This window comes from Diadema antillarum, unplaced genomic scaffold (genome assembly GCF_040938485.1).
Source record: "Diadema antillarum isolate AM-2024a unplaced genomic scaffold, OU_Dant_1.0 seq00001907_RagTag, whole genome shotgun sequence".
NCBI lineage: Eukaryota > Metazoa > Echinodermata > Echinoidea > Diadematoida > Diadematidae > Diadema > Diadema antillarum.
Window position 1 is genome coordinate 141,940 of NW_027272573.1, and position 21,187 is coordinate 163,126.

The 21,187-nt window shown below is 38.9% G+C and overlaps 1 protein-coding gene across 1 annotated transcript in view; it reads right to left on the reverse strand.

Annotated features, from left to right (window-relative positions):
- The window catches only part of LOC139713126 (shootin-1-like), a 121,539-nt gene that overhangs the window by 5,807 nt on the left and 94,545 nt on the right, over positions 1-21,187 (reverse strand). The window contains exons 4-12 of the mRNA XM_071624880.1: positions 19,308-19,482; positions 15,581-15,699; positions 14,201-14,282; positions 11,443-11,537; positions 10,909-11,067; positions 8,444-8,688; positions 7,427-7,482; positions 6,054-6,229; positions 4,684-4,831 (exon numbers count right to left, since the gene is read on the reverse strand). Of these exons, the coding sequence (XP_071480981.1) occupies positions 4,684-4,831; positions 6,054-6,229; positions 7,427-7,482; positions 8,444-8,688; positions 10,909-11,067; positions 11,443-11,537; positions 14,201-14,282; positions 15,581-15,699; positions 19,308-19,482 (1,255 nt within the window). The remainder of the gene's footprint in view (positions 1-4,683; positions 4,832-6,053; positions 6,230-7,426; positions 7,483-8,443; positions 8,689-10,908; positions 11,068-11,442; positions 11,538-14,200; positions 14,283-15,580; positions 15,700-19,307; positions 19,483-21,187) is intronic.

Consider the following 21,187-nt stretch of genomic DNA (forward strand, 5'->3'; position numbering starts at 1 on the left):
TCACTTTCTTCTCTACAAGTTGGAGCAAACATTCATTCTATACAGCTACAAATATATATATATATTTTTTGGAAATCACATACACACATAAAACACACTGACTGTTTTCGCAACATATTAGCAAACTTTCTGTGACGACAAGGATGTAACTTCACTTGAACTCACAAACGACGTATTATGTAGCTGAGACTCTAGTGAGCGTGATAACGTGTGTCAGTCATGATGTGGAAAGGAGGAATGAAGAGCTAAACTAGTGATGTTCATAATAAATAAATATGCATAATGCCTACAACAACATCTCTTAGGACTATTCTCTGTACATACTAACTGACAGATATCATTTCCTTTAATTTTATTTCAACTTTATTTTTGTTTGTTTTTGAAGCACTCTCCTGTGTTTGTGTCCGCCCAATGCTATTGTAAAAAAAAACAACAACAACACACAAAAAGAAACGTCTAAATGATTGGTTTGATGATAGGGAAATGGGAGGGATGTGATGAGTCAGGGCAATATGAATTCAGTTGTAGATGAAAACTTCACCGAAAATGGAATCTCAAACACTACTCCAGAAAACAAAAAAAAAAAAAAAACCCAAGAGAAGATGGTGAAGCTTGGTGTTAATTCCCCAGTATCTTTTTATTAATCTATTTTTAAAGAATAACTCTTTGTTGTTGTACTGAAGCTGCACATGGAGATTGGACATAATTTCTACGAAATGCTAAAGCACATGTGACCTGGCACCAAAAAAATATATAACAACCAACGAGATGACAAAATATCTTTGCAGCTGTGGTAGTTCGCACTTTGACCGGGAGGGTTGATATTTGACTGAGGGTACGAGACAGTTATCGCCATCCAAAATAAATTTGTGGGTCTGAAGTGAGTTCCAAATAGCCTGTATAGTATAAGTATGCAAATTTCAGGATGTGTTTACACCGCTTGCCAAAAGTTGGGTAATCTGATTATCCATCTGGAATGCTTGCTGCAGAGGTTTTTACCCCATCTTTTGTGTTTCAAGTCAAAGGCATAATTTACCACTTGCAGATAAAACAAAAACCAACATCGGTGCTTCAAAATACATCTAAAATGTAAGTTAGGGATAGAAACTACCAATGTAAAAATTTGAACCAGTATAACCAATGTTAAGAATTGTTAAATATTTAAAATGTGAACAATAGTTATGATAAAAATGTTTCCAAACTAAACCGTCTACAGTTATGGTTTAATGAGAAAAATAGTGATATCTCCTTATATTTTAGGCATTATTGCAACAACAAAAAATTATGGTAGGATGTTTTGTGATACAACTGACCTGTTCATATGCATCAAAAGTGATATCTTGAACATTTTTAATCACTGCTCCCAAAGGTAAAGAGGACCTTAAACAAAGTGTGGCAGCCTTTCAGACTCTCCTGGCTGCCTGCTTGAATGGCCACAAACTTTGGGGACTAATTTTCTTGCCTCTTCCTGAATCAACAGCATCTTGAAGAGACTCACTTTGTATTCATAAGAAAGTTTTCAGCAAATCTTTAACTTATCTATACAAAACATACATATACAGACAACATTTTAAAGCTTAAAGGGTGTACCCATATCGTCACCCTACCAAAAGCTAGAATATATGATTTTGATTTAAGCAGCTTGATAAGGATTCTTGGGGGGCGTTTCATCAACGAGTTCGTCGGGGGTTTTCACCGACGAATTTGCTATCAGCCAATCAGATGCAAGGATTTACACTGACAACTGTTAAAAGCTAATGAAATCCTTGCGTCTGATTGGCTGATAGCAAATTCGTCGGTGAAAACTCCGACGAACTCGTTGATGAAACGCCCCCCTGCAGGTCACCTGCATTTGAAGTCTGCAGCATCCTATTTTTCTCTAGAGTTCTGTTTTGGTTGTTGAATGTGAACAGCTCTCATAATTTGAAGTGCGCAAATTTAAGGTTCTCTGATGTTTGCAAAGACTCTTCAGAGGATGTTTTTTTCTCCCGCTTGCTCAAAGAGGGTATTCAAGCAAGGGGGCCCCATGCTTGTAACAGACGTGCATCCAGTCATAATACATGCCCTACCATGCGATTCAGTTGTCCCAAGCAAGTGATATTGTAGCACCCTAAATCAATATACCAAGGCTCGACATTAACAGTGACTCAGTTGCTCAGGGCGACCAGAAACAGATGTCAAGCGACAAGTTTTTAAGAAAAGATGTGTTTTGGTGGCCTGATCAGGCCAGCAAAAGAAAAAGTTAATGTCGAGCTTTGAATGTTAACTGTATATACCATATATTTACAAAGTCTAATTTTTCACGTATTGGGACTTCCAACAATTTTGCAAGTGCTTAAATTCATGATCAAGTAATATACGGTAATGAACACTACAGAAAAATGTAGCGTGCATGTCACATTTAAGCCGGGATTAGAATTATAATTTTGGGTGTTTTTAAATCCACAAATGCCACCGGACTCACAAATTTTGCAAAATATATGGCATATACAGCTAGATGAGACATTGAAAGTCGAATGGTGCAATGATGACAACATAAGCATAACAGTGCTAGATGAGACCTCTATGTGGAAACATATCATTTGACAATTGGCAATGAATGTAGCCTTTGGCCTCAATTCTTTCTTCTCTTATTTTTTTAGGGGGGTGGGGATCTACTTTACTATACAAAGTGCCTTATACTTGATATATATATTCCCCATGGGCATTGTTCTAGGTAAAGAGTGAAATATCATCATCGTCAACAGATTCACAAGTGTATCTCATATTTAGTGAGACTAGATTACTCTCTAATTTGAGGTCTGATTTTGACAAAATTGCTGCCACTTTGATTTCACACGACTGATCGAAGTCAGCTTGGAAATGAACAGCACTTTCAACAGCTTGAACAGCACTTTAAACAAATCATCACTGGTAAAGAGGTGCCTATATGTTCCTGTCACATTGAATTAGCATTACACAGTGCAAGGGATTCTCCTCACTAATCTATTAATCTACTAACTACTAACTTGGGGCAAATTATTCGATGTATAGGGCCCCATTTTTCTCTCTTTCTCTTCTTCCTTTAAAACAACAACAACAACTACTAACTCATTTTTCCATCTCTCTAAATTCTACAACTTTGGTGACACTGATATCTACCTAAAGGAATCATTTTTTTTTTTTTGGGGGGGGGGGGGGGGTATGGCAACATGAATTTCACACTGCGAGGTAATTTAGCAACAAACATATGAGCTTTAGCTTTGTTTTCACTCTGGGCAAATTTTGTACAAAAACAAAAAAGAATAGTATACACATGTGAGAAATTCCTACTTTGCCAGAACTTGAGCTTCATCCTAGTAGGGGATTCTGTTTGGAGATAGGATGGAATATATTTGTGCAAATGATTGAACATAAGGACAAAATGGGATAGCATCTGTGCAAATGTAAATATACATGGAAACACAAATACGTGTATATATTTTATAACTGGACAGGCAATTTCAAATGACGGGGAAAAAAGAAGCTCAAAACAGCTGACTGTCTTGGAACTCAGAATGAGCTGATTTTTGTAAATGTTGGTGAGATGGATTACACTCTATATGAGATACCACACTAGCTGCACTGGAGGAAACAAAGAATTCCCTGTACTGTATCATACACAGTCGCATGTGATTGATTGGGAACTTTTGTTTGGGATTTTTATTTTCAGTCTTCTTCTCTTTTTCTTTTTTAAAGATAGAGCATCATTAATGAAAACATTTACATTTTTAAAATGCTATTTTAATATTTGTTTTTCCCCTGATAATGAATTTTCAGACTAAAACAGAAAATGTACTTTGTTTGCTTCGTGATTTTATCTCTGCTGATTTCTAAATTGTTAGCAGAATGGGAAACTACAATGCAAACTGACTGATTGTAATCATTACACACAGTGTAGGTGAAGCATATTATAGTGTGAAAGTTAATCGCTTGCAGACTACCTACCAAAAAAAAAAAAAAAAAGAAATTAAGATTCACATCAACTCAACAAATGTAAAACATAGTGATATACATATGAGTAACTCGTGATGAGCACGTAACATAATGTGTGACTGAAACCGTGTGCACCACAAAAGATTATGTTAGAAGTTTAATGCTTGCAGACTACCTTCCCCCAAAAGAGATTCACATCAACTCAACAAATGTAAATCATAGTGGTATATATATATATATATATACATATGTAACATAACGTGTGACTGAAACCATGTGTAACACACAAGGGTTAGCAGTAATAGCATTCAGGGGTTTATGAAGGGATGGTATAGTTTTGGTTGAGATGGGGCCTCAGGTTTCCTACTCTTTTTTTTGTGAGATAATGAGAAACCTCTTATGAAATATGAAAGCACACAATTTTAAGGGGAATTCAAAGTTTACTTAATAAAAATTGGTTCTCAAATGACTGAGATATCCCAAAGCAAAGAGGTACTAAACGTGGGACCCATCTTTTATTAGGACCACTTTCTTTTACTTTCATTGTTTTGGATATCTCAGCCATTTCAAAACTAATTTTCATCACATAAAGTTTGAATTCCCCTTCAAATTGTAAGCTATTTGATACTGTATTTCATAAGCGGTTTCGAATTGTATCGCAAAAAGTAAAAATCTGAATCTCCAATCCCAACCAAAACCAAACCATCCCTTAAAAAGGATCCATCTTACTTGTTGCTGCAGCAGGGGGTGGTTTCTCAGGCATGGACTTTAATCTCCTCTGCTCCATCAGCGCCTGGAATTTCGCATCCTCCACCGTTTCCGTGGTGCCCTTTGGTAAGACGATAGGTCTGTTTTTCCTGTTCTTCTTGATGTTTGTCTGTTGGGGAATATCAAAACAGAACAACATTTCACTCCGATTTCTCATGGACCTACGGCCGGTTATGCATGAGAAAGAGTGCCCTGGTTTCAAATAAGATAATGGAAACTAAATTATGCTGTAGACTTGAACTGATTCTTGAACAGCTCACGGTGGTGTCCCCAGTTTCTCAGTTACCTATCTGTTTGGGAATGAGACCACGTTACAATTGACTCGTGTGTAATTTCACAACAATACACTCATACTTCAGCAATACCTGCCATACGACGTTGACAGTTTGGAAAGAGGGATAAGAAGAAGGGAAATAACACATCTTCAAAATCTGAGAGCAATGTAATCAGTGTCATGAGAGAAAATGCTTTGAAGTCTTTCCACCACAGTTTTCCAATCATCCCGACTGGCACAAATATGCCCATTTGTTGCACAAATAGAAAGAGAGAGAATGAGTATGACTAAAATTCTCTGAATTAGATAGAAGCTACCACAGTTGAGGAAATGGTTTCTCTTCTCTTCAAGTGGATTCCTCAGCAAGCTTCACCTTTGTTATTTCAAGCTATTTGTAAAAGTGAATACTCTTTGGCCCATATGGCAAGATGATACCCATCAAACTTGGAGCAAAGCATGACAATTGTAATACACTAAATTAAATTTTCAGCCAATGGCAGGACAAGGATCCTCAACCAATTGCCCAAGAGAACCTGGCATGTCAGGTGCAAAGTTACTGGAAATTTTAGATTGTCAGACATAATAATGAAACACAGGTCTTCTTCCTCCACCTTCCTATCATTATCACTGTCACCATCATCATTATCATCATCATCATCATCATCATCATCATCATCATCATCATCAGCGCTGTGGTCATCTTCATCATATCGTCGCTGGGGTGACAAGACCTCATATCTACAAAATGTCATATGTTCAGGAGAGCAAAAAAGCATGGCGGCCAAAGCACTACTCGTATATCAAATAGGATAGCCTTTCCTTTGACATGGCGTGGCAGTTTCATTTTTTGGGTAAGACAGCAAGAATTTGGACAGGACATCACTTAACTGATTAATCAGACTATTAGTACAAAAAAAGTTATTTTCTTCAAAATGTCAGATGCAAGGTCACCCCCAGTGAGGATATACAATATGACAATCTTTATCGCCATAGTCATCAACATCATTGTCATCACCACCATCACCACCATCATCCTACAGAGAGCACTCCTTCCTACCAGGATGTCGTCAAGCTCCTTGACGGCCGGCGACTTCAGCGATCCCTGCGGCACTTTCTTCTCGGGCGGCCTTTCGTTCACGTTTGTCTTCCTCAGCGTGACCTCGCCCCTCCTAATTCTGTTGACCATCTCCTGCATGGCGCTCTCAAATTGCTTCTGGTATGAGTCCAGCTGCCCTGTGGGTCCAAGGCAAGAAATGCAGGAATGATTAGTTACAAGACACAACAGATTTTCATGAAGATCATAACCAAACTTCCCATCTCCATCTGAGAGATCATACATTATGAAACATGTCTAGACAAAATTTGGGGCATTCTATTGGGCTGAAACTTGATTTGAGTGTTTAGTTAGCTCTTCCCAGAATATGTAATAGTTAATGTAAAACTCTTCATCATCACACCTAAATTATAAACATCAATGTCATCATTATCATCATCTCTGTCTCATCACCACTCTCATTATCACCAAATCACATCATGAGCATCACTATCATCACCATCACTAGCACATTATCACATCACAAACATTGCAATCATAATCATAATCATAAATTCAATGTCATCACTCTCATTTTCAACAAAATGACACAACCATTGATATCACCAGTCATGATTACCATCATCATCAAAATCACATTGATGTCATCACTACCAGCCCCACCATAATCACTATCACTCTATTTCTCTTTTACATCACCCCCATCAAAATCACATCATATACAATGCCTCACCACAACAATCATAATCATAATCATAATCAGAGTCATAATCATAATCCTAATAATAATAATGATAATCATAATCATAATCATCATCGTCATCATCATCATCACCATCATCACCATCACCACCATCACCACCATCACCACCATCACCACCATCACCACCATCACCACCATCACCACCATCACCACCATCACCACCATCACCACCATCACCACCATCACCACCATCACCACCATCACCACCATCACCACCATCACCACCATCACCTCCATCACCACCATCACCACCATCACCACCATCACCACCATCACCACCATCAACACCATCACCACCATCACCACCATCACCTCCATCACCACCATCACCACCATCACCACCATCACCTCCATCACCACCATCACCACCATCACCACCATCACCACCATCACCACCATCACCACCATCACCACCATCACCACCATCACCACCATCACCATCATCATCATCATCATTATCATCCGAGGCAACCTATCGCCCATTCTCCCCACAACAATTCTCCTCCACCTCCTCCATCCCTAACCATCCTCAGAACCAACTTCCAATGTCACAGGAGTCACAATCTCTGATTCATCTTCCTTAATCCGTCCTCCATGACCGAGGTCTACTTACGTGCCTCTGGAGAGGGGGATTTATGTTGTTTTCGACTCATCAGCTTCTGCAGCATTCTGAAGGCAAGGAAATGAAAAACAAACACTAAACATAGAACTAAAAACAACAAAAAATGACTTGAAATCGACAGATGATTATTCTTAGAAGATGCTAGCTTTATGCTTACACTTCTTTAGCAAACTTCTTTGGCAAACACTTCTTTGGCAAACTTGACTAAAGCAGGCACAATTACTCATGAATAAGATGTGCAATAATAATGAAACTTAACTCCTCTTCATCCTCACACATTCTGAGAGATGAAACAAATTCATGACGATGAGCTTACAGAGGACAGAAATAAAATCCTTGCTGTGAGATTATGGAGAACAGCTCCATAAACCCACATACACACACACATTCACACTCACAAACAGAGATGTGATATACAACCTATTAGATTAGTCCCAATCTCTCCATTCTGAGAGCTGAAAAGTTGAGGGTTCTGTTTGGTGCAGAGTGTTTGAAACAGGCTGTGTTTTTGTAACTTGAGAGAGAGAATCATGTTTAAAAACGCATTTGAAACGGTGTTCGCGAAAGTGGTTTGAAACGCAATTCTCAGGGTGCAGCATTCATCTAACCATCATTCAATCTCCATTAAAGTGTTATCACTGCACAACTACTTTGCGCCATTTGACCCAGGAAGTAAAGGTCAACTGCATACCACCATACATTTCTCACCATTCACACACAAATAATGGCTAGAAAACACAACCGGAAACAGCTGGGAGTTGACCTTGAGATATAAACACGTTTCAAAACGGTATTGCGTTTATCTTCTCGCAGAAAGGCGATCATGGTCTCAAACGCGTTTCAAAACGCCCTTTGAATGGCATTTCAGAACGGCGTTTCTAACGCATTTGAAAACATGGTTGCGTTTATCTAACCCCAGAAAATGTCTCAAACGTGTTTAGGATGGTGATTTTGCCTCAGAAAAGTTTTAGATAAACGCACCCACAGAAGGCAAAAACATGCACTTACTCCAGCGGGTTCTTTGGTAGGGCGGGCATGGGTGGAGGAGGGGGCGGCGGCGGGATGTTGGGAAGACTGGGTTTGTTTTGGGCCTCCTTCAGCTCGTAGGCCAGCTCCTTGTTCTTGGTCGCGAGCTCCTCCACCTGCTTCTCCAGGGACATGTTCTCCTCCTTGGCGATGCTGAGCTTGTTCTCCAGCAGCTCCATCTTCTCCCGGTCCTCTGACAGCTCCAGCTCATCCCGGAGTCTCTTCAGCTGTGGTCATCAGAAGGCGTAAAAATAACGAAAGATGGAACCGAATAGTAGAAAGGTTTGTCTTTGCCGATTGCTCACAGGAAAACATGCCTCCCATGTATCAAGTCTATTTGGATTTGAGAAATCCTAGAGGCACATGGTTAAAATCTGGCACAAACACTGAAAAAAATAAGCAACCAAAATGATTGTCATGAAGATGCGCGCTACTACATTTCTCATATGTACTGTAACGACCAAAGTCAAATTTCACATTATTATTGAGATATAATGTATCCATTATTTTTGCATATCAAAGAGACATAAAAGGGGCATCATTTTCTGTGGTTATATATTAGTTGGATATTACTGCTGAACATTTTCTGAAAAGAAGCCAAATTCTGTAGGTTTGTGCCAGGTTTCTCACACCTACTGCCAACAACTCCTACAGTAACAGACATAGAATAAAAGATAAAAAAAAACCAGAAATTGTTGTCAATATCATTGGGCACTGAATAACTGACCTTTGACCTTCACATGTTCAGATAGTCTATGAATTGACCATTGCTGTAATTGTTTGTCACAGCTAAACAATCTTAGAGAAGCTGCCAAGAAAAGTAATACCCCCATTCGCAGCAGCCAATTGGTGGTGTGAAGATTTGTTTGAGGGAAACAATAAAAGTCAGTGAAATTCATCATACACTCAATGGGATCACTCATTAAATCATGTCATTCACCGAAAATTCTGCGTTTCATCTATACTTATCATGTGAATAAAGATGGACAAAAACCAACATGCTAAAATTTTCTATTGTCAATGTACATCCTAAAAGCATTTCAAGCATGTTGATGGCTTTACTATGTATATTCTTGATATCAGAATGAAAAGCATTAGTTTTCTAAATCTAAATCAACTCTATATCACTCTCTACTGTACCATGTTTTTGCTATGTCTGAGACATATTCAGATGGTTGTCCAGAAGGGAACATGGAGGAAAAGGAGACAAGAGAGTCTCCATAATTATTCTAACATAAAAGTAACCCCGCTATAACATGTTTCCCTGGATGTGATATATTGCATCCTTGATGTGTTCCTCTTCCTGACAAGGTGACCCTTAGGTTAATGCAATCAAGTTAATGAGATTTTTGGCTGCAAATCACTGGAGGACAGAGCCAAATTTGGTGAGACATCCCAAGTCCTGCCAAACCAAAGTCAACCTCCCAAAAAAGAAAAAAAAAACTCCAATAAAAAACCATAAAGTAATTGTCAACCCTAAATCCTGGATTTTCTCTCATCAAAATCCATGTAATTCTGGATTTAAAAAAATAGCTTTAAGCACAACAATCCATGCAAAGGAGCTATTCTGAAATTGCTGCAGAATTCCTCACACCAATAATGATTTCAATGATGATGATGATGATGATGATGATGATGATGATACTACTATTACTACCACTACTACTACTATTACTACTATTGTACTACTGCTGATAGAAGAAAGAAGAAGATAAGGGAAAGAAGGATAGGGGAAGGAAGGAGATGGAAGGAAGGGAGAGAGGAAAAAGAGAAAGGAAAGGAGGAGAAAGACAATGAGGGAAGATGTAAAGAGTACAAAGATGAGCAGAGGAACAGGAGGAAGAAGCTAAAGGAGAGGAAAAATGAGGGAAAAGTGAAGGATTGGAGAAAAGGAGAAGTGGAGGAAGAAAAGGAAAAGGAGGAAGATAAGGGGAAGAGGGAGAGGGTAGGAAGAAGGGCAGAGGAACAGATGAAACAAGAAAAAGAGGAAAAAGATGACATAAGAAAGAAAGCAGAGGAAGAGAAGGAAAGTAAGAGGAGGAAGGAAAGGACTGAGACAGAAGATGAGTGAAAGAGGGAGAGGGTAGGAAGGGGAGAAGGGGAAAAGGAAGAAGAAAGAAAGGAGATGGAAACAGATGGGGGAAGGGGAGAGGGTAGGAAGAAGATGAGAGGAGGAGTATGAAGAAAAGGAGGAGGAAGAAGATGAGGGAAGAGGGAAAGGGCAGGAAGAGGAGCGGAAGAGGATGATAAAGAAAAAAAAGGAGGTATGAGATGAGGGGAGGATAGATAGGGTATGAAGAGGAGAGAAAAAGGATGAAGACACAAAGGAGGCAGAAGCAGATGAGGGGGGGGGGGGGAGAGGGTAGGAAGAAGAGGAAAGGAGGATGAGGAGAGAGAAAAGGATGATGATGATGAGAAGGAGGAATATTTCAGAGCAAGGACCACACCTCCAGTTTGTGAGTCTCCTTCATCTCCTCCATGTCCTTGGTCAGTTTCTCCACCTCACTCAGACTCTCCAGGAGCTTGGTGTCCCCACTGAGGGCGTCGCTTAGCAACATCTGGCTCTGCCGCTTGAACGCCTCCGCCTCCTTGTTCTTGGCATAATACTGTTTTCCCCATCACAGGAGGAGGAACCACAAGAAGAGGCATACAAAGATATATTACATTGGGAAATGTTACAGTAGCTCATGATATAAGACAACAGATTTTGAGTTTTCCACGGTGTTCTAATATTCAAGTGATCTATTGTGTCACTATTTTAACGCCCACCTGTCAATTCTGACACATATGATACAAAACTAATGGAATTAGAACAAATCAGTCCTTAAGACAAAGTTGCATTGGCTGTACAGATGTTATAGTCAACTATCAATTACTGACAATCATCATTACAGGGCAATATTTTTCTCATATTTCTATCATTATTGATAATGCTTAATTGTAAAAAAAAATAGTGTACTATGTCTTTTTTTTTCACATACCTCTGTGGCAAGCTTCTCCGCCTCTTCTCTCATCACCGATTCCTTCTGATATAATGACTGTACCTCATTGTACTCATCATAAACCAGCGCAGACACTGTCAAAAAGAGTTTAGAAATATACAAATTCTTATCTCTGAGTTGGCAATGACTGCAAAAACACATCAGCATCACTCTCCAATCGCATTTTTCATATAATGGTCTACACCTTGAAACATAAACATACAACACTTTTTCCATATGTCAAAGCAGTATATCATCGTGTTATATTTCATAATGGTTTGCTGTAATCTAATGCATTTTATTCTTCTATGTAACTTGTCTTGCATTGTGCAAGTATTCTGTATTTGCTAATGGTTTTATTGTAAGCTTCTTTTGTTTTGTTTAAAGAGGGTACTAAATTCAAATCTACTCAAGCATGATGTTCACCAACATGTATCACATTTACACGGTTACCATGCCTATCTCCAAGGATATGAGATCTTTCCTTTGGATTGGATCTACCCACTTCACTTCAAATATTCATCTCATTTGGGTGATCTCAAGAAAAGATAGTCAATGGCACTTTATTTTTTGTATCCACTCAATTTGGCTGCTTATTATTTGCCATTGCCCCCCTCCCCTCCCCCCAAAAAAGAAAAATCTCAAAAAATCTAATCATTCTGCTTCCATCAAATATACAACGAGGCATATTAAATATTTGTTGATTTTTATCATGAGTTTCCACACACTAACCATGATGCATTTTCTGACAATATTCTTCTAAGTGACAATCATCAATTTTTTATACCAGTAATAACTAGATTCATTTGTGTGTGTGTGTGTAACAGCAACTAAAAATATCATGATGTCTCATACACCACTAGGGGAAAGAAGAAGCAATTTCTGAGTGTTACTTCAGTTCCACCAGCTGAAAATTGTGCAAACGCTTATAAAAAGGCATCTAACATTCAGTTGCTGCAAATTCTACTCCTCCCCCCCCCCCTTAGTGATGTCTCCTACCAAATCAACCAGGATAAGGGGTATGTGTGTGGATGTTACCATTTTTATGGGAATCCCTCTTCTTGCAAATGTCACATTTGCAACTTTAGCACCATCCCACTCCCTTCCCCCACGCCTCACCCAGACTTAAATGACAAATGAGACTATAAAACATTAGCAACCCCTAGTACTGCCCCCCTTCTTCCCCCTTCCCCTACACCCCATCCTGATTTTAAAGGACAAGTTCACCTTCATAAACATAAGGATTGAGAAAATGCAACAATATTAGTAGAACACATCAGTGAAAGTTTGAGGAAAATTGGACAATCGATGCAAAAGTTATGAATTTTTAAAATTTTTGTGTTGGAACCGCTGGATGAGGAGACTAATACAGCTTGTGAGTCATATGCGTACAAGAGTATAAAGAAATGTAAAAGAAAATTCAACATATTTTCACTTTTTTCGCATAATAAAAGAGCACTTGACTTGCCTCTTTCTAAAGGCAGGGGGAATGATATTACCCATAACATTTGTCGGTAACGAGTCATGGGAATGTGTACTTTTTTCAAAAGATGGAATTTTGTGAAATTCTCTTTATATTTTCCTTATATTGTTGTACGCATGTGACATCTAAGTTATTCATACACTGCAGTAGTCTTCTCATCCAGCGGGGTACTGCACAAAAACTTCAAAAATTCATAACTTTTGAACGGATTGTCTGATTTTCCTCAAACTTTCAATGATGTGTTCTACTAATATTGCTACATTCTCTCAATCATTATGTTTATGAAGGTGAACTTATCCTTTAATGATGAATAAGGCTGAACGTTTGCCACCCCTAGTACTGCTACAGTTAACTGCTCCCAATCCCTCCCCCTCCCCCTCCCCCTCCCCCTCCCCCACATCCGACCAAGACAATGATGAATGAGACTGAACTTTGGGGCACACATTCAGTGCCAGTTGTGGCGCTATTAGGAATGGGATCCCTGATTTTGGCATGGTGGGGGGAGAAGATGTGATTTATGTCTCAGCGAGACTGGCACTCACTGTCAGACACATTCAATTTCATGCAAGCTGTGCCTACCTCTTACAGCATGCATTCTCCCTCTTTATCTTGCTCTCCACTGACAGTATCATAAACACACACACACACACACACACACACACACACACACACACATATGCACATACATGCATTTACAAAGTTAATCACACACAATATTGTGCCCTTTCAGTCTGTAAATCCTATCTGGCAATTTTTTTTTTTCATCCCCTTCTCTTTTTTTTTTTTCTGGCACAATTAATTTTCTTCTTTCTTCTTTCATTTTATTGTCTCTCTCTACTGTATCTCCTTCTGAAAAGCAATCTATTTATGAATCTGTACTAGCTGTTATCTTTCTTGCTGTCAATTTGTGTATTTCATAAGCTTACAACTTCATTAATCACTATACCGGTCCATCTCTCCATCTATCTTTTGAACTATCTATGTAACCACATGTTTCAATGTTTCAATCTTCATGTCTGTAGGTAGGGCCTTGTTCATATGTTACACATCTGCTGTTGCAAGTTTGTGACAGATATTTTCATGACATGAACAACGCCAATCCTTTACCACATGCCTCCTAGTTTTACATCCAAACAACAAACAAATATTTCTCTTTGTGATAACAACAGCAACAACAGCAACAAAGTATGATGCTCACACACATTTTGAGGAGTGGCACCGTGCTCTCACAGTAATGATGGCTCGTTTGCGGCACAAACAAGCCTCGATCCTTACCTCGCTTCAGCTGGTTAATGATGTTATCCCTCTCTTGCAAGGCCTTCTTCGTCTTCTCGTGTGCCAACGTTTCATGTTTCAGCTGACGGCAAAAACAAAAATGGCAAAATACAGGAGTGAGAAAAGAACTCAGGGGCCAGCAGTTGAATCTATTATGTCAGAGACAGTGACCTTTTATGCAAAGAAAATAAAGAAAGAACACAAAAAACAGAAAAGGGGAAAAATGCTGCCCCTTGGATTTGAGAACTCAGTGAGATCAAGATCCTTAATGAGCACTGCGCAAATCTCCACTGGATACGATAGAGCCATCTGCTAACATGGTTGAGGACGTAAACAGCTTTACTGCGTGACCCCGTGTGGCGAGCTGCTCGGCTTTATCGGCAAGTCAAATGTCAGTGCACTGTTGCCTGCAGGTTTTGTCAATTAAAGCTTGAACAATGCTGCAAATTTTCCCTGTAAATCCAGTGTAATATAAAGATTTGGCGTTCATGTAAAACTTTGATGAACAAATAAGACTTGTATTCATTATGATAACAATTGAAATGTCAATCATTCATGAAATGACTCAGTCCCCAATGAATCCCAAACAGAATGAAAGTTTTGAGAATGAAAACCAAATATAAAAGTGGATCGAGTGAAATGCAGCCTAATTTATGGATCACATCAGTGAAAGTTTGAGGAAAATCGGACAATCGGTTCAAAAGTTATGGATATATCTAAAATTTTAATGCCACTATGGCTGGATGAGAAGACTACAAAATTTAAGAAGTCATGTGCATATATGGAAAATAATATAAAACAAATTCAACATTTTTCACTTTTCTGACATTGTGCAGGAAAATTTGGCTGACATTTCTAGAACATGAAATTTTGTGAAATTCTCTTTATATTTTCTTTATATTGTTGTCTGTACATGATGTCATGAACTGTAGTAGTCCTGTCATTCAGTGATGGCTGCACTGAAACTTCAACAATTCATAATTTTTCAACGGATAATCCAATATTCGTCATACTTCGCTGATGTGTTCTACTAGAATATTGTGGCATGATCTCAATGCACATGTATATTGGTGGTTCATTCTCCTCCAAAACACTGTAGTAGCAATCTATTCCATCTATTGATTCCATTTTATATGTAAACAAACAAGGTTCTGGTAGCTTAGTTCACATTCCAGGGCTCTGCTCTCTGAGTGCATGAACCCAAGTATCAAGTCTGCCATATTGAAGACAACAATTACATAAGATGGGCATGAAACGAGTTTTTACAAGCAAATTAATGGTATTATGGTGCAATATTATACACATCATATGTATGCAATGAAATGTATGAAAACCCCTTAATTTCTGGGAGGAGACACAATGAAATGCTGTGGAGCGCACCTGGTCTTTGAGTTGTGCCACTTGGTTCTGTGCAAAAGCCAGGTCATCATGACGTTCATCTCTCTCGGCGATGGCAAACTGGACGTCTTTCTTGGCTTGGCACAACTCCTCCTTCAATGCTGCATGTGGCATTAGGACAACATAAATTACATCACTACACATACATATTTATAGCTATATTTATATCTACATCTGTATCTGTATCTGTATCTATACTGTAAAAGTGGATATTTTCGCGTGACTAATTTTTTGCGCACGGCCGGGTAAGAACAGTTTTGCAGGTTTTGAATTCCGTGGAATCAAGACATCAACTACTAGAACATAAAGCAAGCAAAAATATTCATGTGCTTTTATTTTTCGCGCTAGTTTCTGGTTGCGCAAAATGCGCGAAAATTTCAACATTGCAAAAAATTCCACTTTAACAGTATTTAAATTTACAACTCACAAAAATATCACCTCCCATAATATTGGCTCACTGTATTATTGTCTTAAAGGAAGTGAATATTGCTCAGTCTTTCTTGTGAAAAGGGAAACTACTTATTTTTCATTCATTTGCATTGGATCTATACAATTCATAATACCCTGCTCCCATAAGAAAACATAAAATGAATAAAACAACAACTCAAAACTGATTTATACAACAACTATAGGTACTAATTAAGACAAAACCTTTCGAAAATCTACAGGCCTCATCGTCGTTCTAGGCCTATGCAAAATGCTTCACCAATAGATCTGAAAGACATAGAAAAAAAGGTAGATGATAAGTGTGCTGATGTATAGTGTGGAGGAAGATTGGAGAGAATTTTGTTCAAAGGCAATTCAGCTTGATCAGGTACATATAGATTACTGAATCTGTACACTGTCAAAAACAAGCCTCAAATATATTTTGACTAATGATATCATTCTGACTCTTATTATGTTCTGCAAATTTAGTACCTCTGGATATGATACTGCCAAAAGTTGTAGTCTTGTAACATCCATTTTTATCAGTGAAATTTGATGCTACATGTATTAGTTTTTTAACTCAAACTTTCATACTGCATAGAATCTCAACTTTCATATTCAAATGTTAGTTATCAGATCTCCATTTTGATTTTAACCGTCTCTTCTTCAATGAAAAAATGGGTAAAAAAAAAAGAAAGTTAGTAGCATGTGGGGTCAAAGCTAAGACATAGCAATTCTGACTGGGATTATCTATGGCAGTCAAATTTTCTCAACTTGAGCGAGGGTCTGTGGAGACTGTGTGAGTTGGAAGAAATTCACATCATTTTTCAGGGGATTAAAAAGATCGCTCTGTAAATGCACGGCCACATTGCTTTGAGGAAATTACGTCAAAGTAGACTTATTACATCATTAGCTGAACACGGTGGTCTTTTCATCCTACCATTAACATTTACGAAACCGTGCGCAACGTTGATGTCGTTTAACAGAGATGCGAGTAGTTATCGCTAAACAATTTATGTGCATGCTACTGTACGTTGCTACCACACCAATGTACTGCATTAGCTCTAATGGTATTGCTTGTTAAAAGGGCAAGTCTCTCATTAGTCTCCATGCCCTGGATCTTATTTCTCATTCAGGATGACAAACAAAAAGTTGTGATAGGGTGCACTTCAGAATACCCATCTACAAGGATTTGCTCTCTCTGTCAAAGCTGCTCTTCTGTTAAAACTGCTTCTCAAATTCTTGTTGTTGTTGTTTTTTTAAACCGGAGGCCCACTTTGGCTTCTGCAATAATTGTTGAGGCCCACAGTTGGATGAAAGATAAATCTTTTTATCTTATTTTTTGTCGACATTGCGGTTTGCGGACCACCTGTGAGAGCTTTGCAGCCCACCGGTTGAAAAGAATGGTGTAAAAGTGTTCGGAACTGCTTGACTTCAAAGAAACATGTCACTGAAAGTGGATCTGCATTACACCTTGCCTAAATCAAACAATCACAGCATTTGGGGTTTCTATTTCTTTTTCCTCTTTTGTGCCTAGTTGATGCATCACTGAATGTTAGGCAGAGTGAAAGCTTGGACTCAATCAGCATCATCTGCAACAAAATCTACAACATATTTTGCTGTCAGCTGGACACCATTTCATTGCAACACTTGGCTTTATGGTATCCTGCAGTCACAGCTGATTTGAGAAATGGATGTACTTGGGAAGAAAGAAGAGGGGAGAAGTGGTGGGGGAGAGAGGATTCCTGGGAAGACTGATAAATTGATAGGTAAATAAATAGATAAATGAATACGGGCAGATAAAAAGATATATAGATAGACATATAGATGGATAAATATATAGATACACAGATAGATTGAATGATTGATTGATTGAAAGATGGATAAATGACGAGAAAAATGAATACATTCGTACAGATTGACAGATAAATGAATGGGTGAACGGATGGATGGACAGACAGATAAACAGATAGAGAGATGACTAGATGGACAAATGGATAGGTAGCTGGACAGATTAATGGATAAATATATAGAGACAGATAAATAGACAGATGAATGGATTTAAGGAATGGAGGAAGGAGGAAAAGAAACAACAACAACAAAAACTGATGAGTGTCCTTGAGAGTGACGCCAAGAGGCAGAGAAGGGGCAAGTGACTTGATTGCGTTCCTAGACAGGCTGACGAGTTCCTCGTATACTGGTTGTGAAAGTAAATGACTTGTTCTGCTCCGGTCACCTCTCTCATAAATAACACTAACATACACACACACACACACACAAACACAGCAGTGAAAACGTGGTACCCCTTTACGTACTTTGATGCTTTCTTACATGGGTGGCCACACGACAATGCTTCCGTTTCTTTTTTTTTTTTGGCCTCTCCTAAGCTGATATCTTATAACACAAAACTGCAAAGTGGTCAGCAGTGTATGTAATAGGTATGTCTCATAAGGCTGGATATAGGTATTATATACATTACGACTGCTACTACTACTTCTTCTATGTGATGGATGCATCTTAGATTGGGTACACAATTCCATGCCAAATATCTGTGTTGTTGTAGTGTTGTTGGAGTGTTGTTGGGGTGTTGTTGGGGGTTGTTATAGGGGTTTTGGGAGGTTGTTGGGGTTGTTGGGAGGTGTTTAGGGATGCTGGGGGTCATTGGGGTCATTGGGGGTTGTTTGTAGGGGTGTTGTTGGGGGGTTGCTGGGGGTATAAATCAATGTTTGGGGATATTGGGGGAGTATTGGGGGTATTTGGGGTTGTTAGGGGGTTGTTGGGGGTGTTGGAGTATTGTTTGTGGTTGTTGGAGGGTTGCTAGGGGAATTTCAGCAGTTATTGGGATTGCTAGGGAGATTGTCCGGGTGTTGTTAGAGCTTTGCTAGGGTGTTGTTGGGGTGTTGTTGGGTGTTGTGGAGGGTTGTTGTGGGGTTGCTGGGGGTTGTTGGGGAGGAAGTGGGAGAAGAACATTAAAACATTTTCTCTATAGGCCATATATTTAGCAAATCTTAGTTTTCAGAAATTGGAACTTCCTGACAAAGAACCAAAAAAAAAAAAAATGTATGCCTGCACCTCACATAAATGTGGGCATCTGAGTTGCTATCTTTACATGTTTTTGAATTTTTGAACAGCACCTTATTCATGAAATTTGTGAAAATAATAACCTCGCAAAGTATATGGCATACAAGGTACTCAGTCTGTATCTCTATGAGGTGCATCTCTTTAAACATGGTTTGAAATGGGAGCAGTTTTGGCAGTCTAAAAGCGGCCATGGTGAGCTCACCTTGTAGTTGCCTCTCCAGCTCCTTGGCTTGGGGTGCCAGCTGCCCCTCATCCTCCAGGGAATCCTCCTCGGGGTCGTCGTCGAGGCTGATGTCGACGATCTTGGAAAAGTCGATGCCATTCTGGACAAAAAGCATCTGACTCTTTCTCTTCAGCTCCTTGATGTCCCGAACCGTCTGGAAAAACAAGAGATGGGCCAAGATTTGAATCAGGATCAAACTGAAGAAGAGCCACACCTTATCAGTCTACAGATTTTATCAAACTGTATCGCATAGCTTCCATTTCCTGTCTATATCATATGGAGAAAATGCATTCTCAATGCAAGCAATCAAAATCAGTAGACCAAAACACACAGCAGAACCATATAACAAACAACTCAATAGGAAATGCCTCCTAATGTAGAATAATATGAAATGCCTAAGAAGATTCATACCTCAACCAAACATGACAAGATTTTTCATCATTTTGTTTGGACTTATTTCATGTAGCCGCTGAAGAGGCATTCACAGCTGAAAGCAAACCATGACAGAATCAACGGCTTAAGTCTCCTCAGAAGGATTTCAGGAGGACTTGAACCTGGAACCACACAATTGTAAGTCTATGGTTTTATCCACAGAGCCACAATCCCTCATTATTGAAGCATTGCAAAATAAAGAGAGAAATGATGTGTAAGGCTAGTTTCTAAATGGCCCTCTATTGGTTTAATACGTTAACCATGATATCATAAATTTTGCAATTTGAGATGAAATTCCACAGGATATTCAAAACAACCAAATTTTTGGTGGTTTGATATACCATACGGTATATACCATAGACAGGGTATCAGGATGTTACTACAGTTTTCAGTCTTTTAGATTTGTTTCATTTCACCTTCATCGGTCTGAAGAACAACTTTCTGCCAACATGGTTTTAGTTTCCATGGGAACCAAATATGCAATCATCCTCAAATGTTTACATCACAGCAGCCATCTTTTTAACATATCATAAATATCTTCTACATATCTTATTCCCTTCTGTTACCATAGTAGCAAACATGTTCTCATAAGTCAGAGAGAAAATGAAGCATCAACTCTCATGGTTATCATTTGTGTGTTCATTCATTTACAGTTCTTATTTTTTTCTTCTTCATCCTCCATAGATCAATACCATAATGTTGTAATACCCTGAACATCTGTCAGAGTGTAATACTCATATTAAATGAAAATAACATTTCTTTAGATTCTTTAGGTTTCCATGTGTGCAGTGTGTATGAAACTAATCTGAATATCACATAGGCACGTAATTCTATACATCTGGGAAGAAAAACACTTCACACCATGCTTACACAGCCCCTTACCTAATATCAAATCTTTATAGCATCTAATTTAAACAAAATCTTCTTGACTCCATGCAACACTACCTATTGCCATTAAAATGGTCTCGTAACAAGAACGTTTTTTGTCCCTTTCTTCTGGAGGTCACAGGCATAGTGAGCAGGCCAGGAGAAACACCTTTACCAAATACTGTCTCTGTCATCACATAAATTGGCCTGAATATTTTTGGAGCTTGAGTAATCGAGTCCCGGTAACACCGTGTTTTGGATCGGAGGAAGTTCTCGGACGTGAATAATTGGGGAGCTGCTCAAGTGGAAAGAATTTCAAGAACTTTCATGGAAAACAGTCATTTCATGATTCATACTGAGAACAGCAATGTGTAAAAGAAGAAGAAGAAGATGGAGAAGTTGTGAAAGAAGTGTGAAAAGTGGTGATCCCTGGGGGCATTTGGAGGTGGGGGGGGGGGGGGGAGGAGGTTGTTTGGGAAGAAGGAGGAGAAGAGGACAGGATTCCTTCATTCTGTTTCACAAATCAGTCACGATTGTTCCGGAGAGTGCGACCGGCAAAT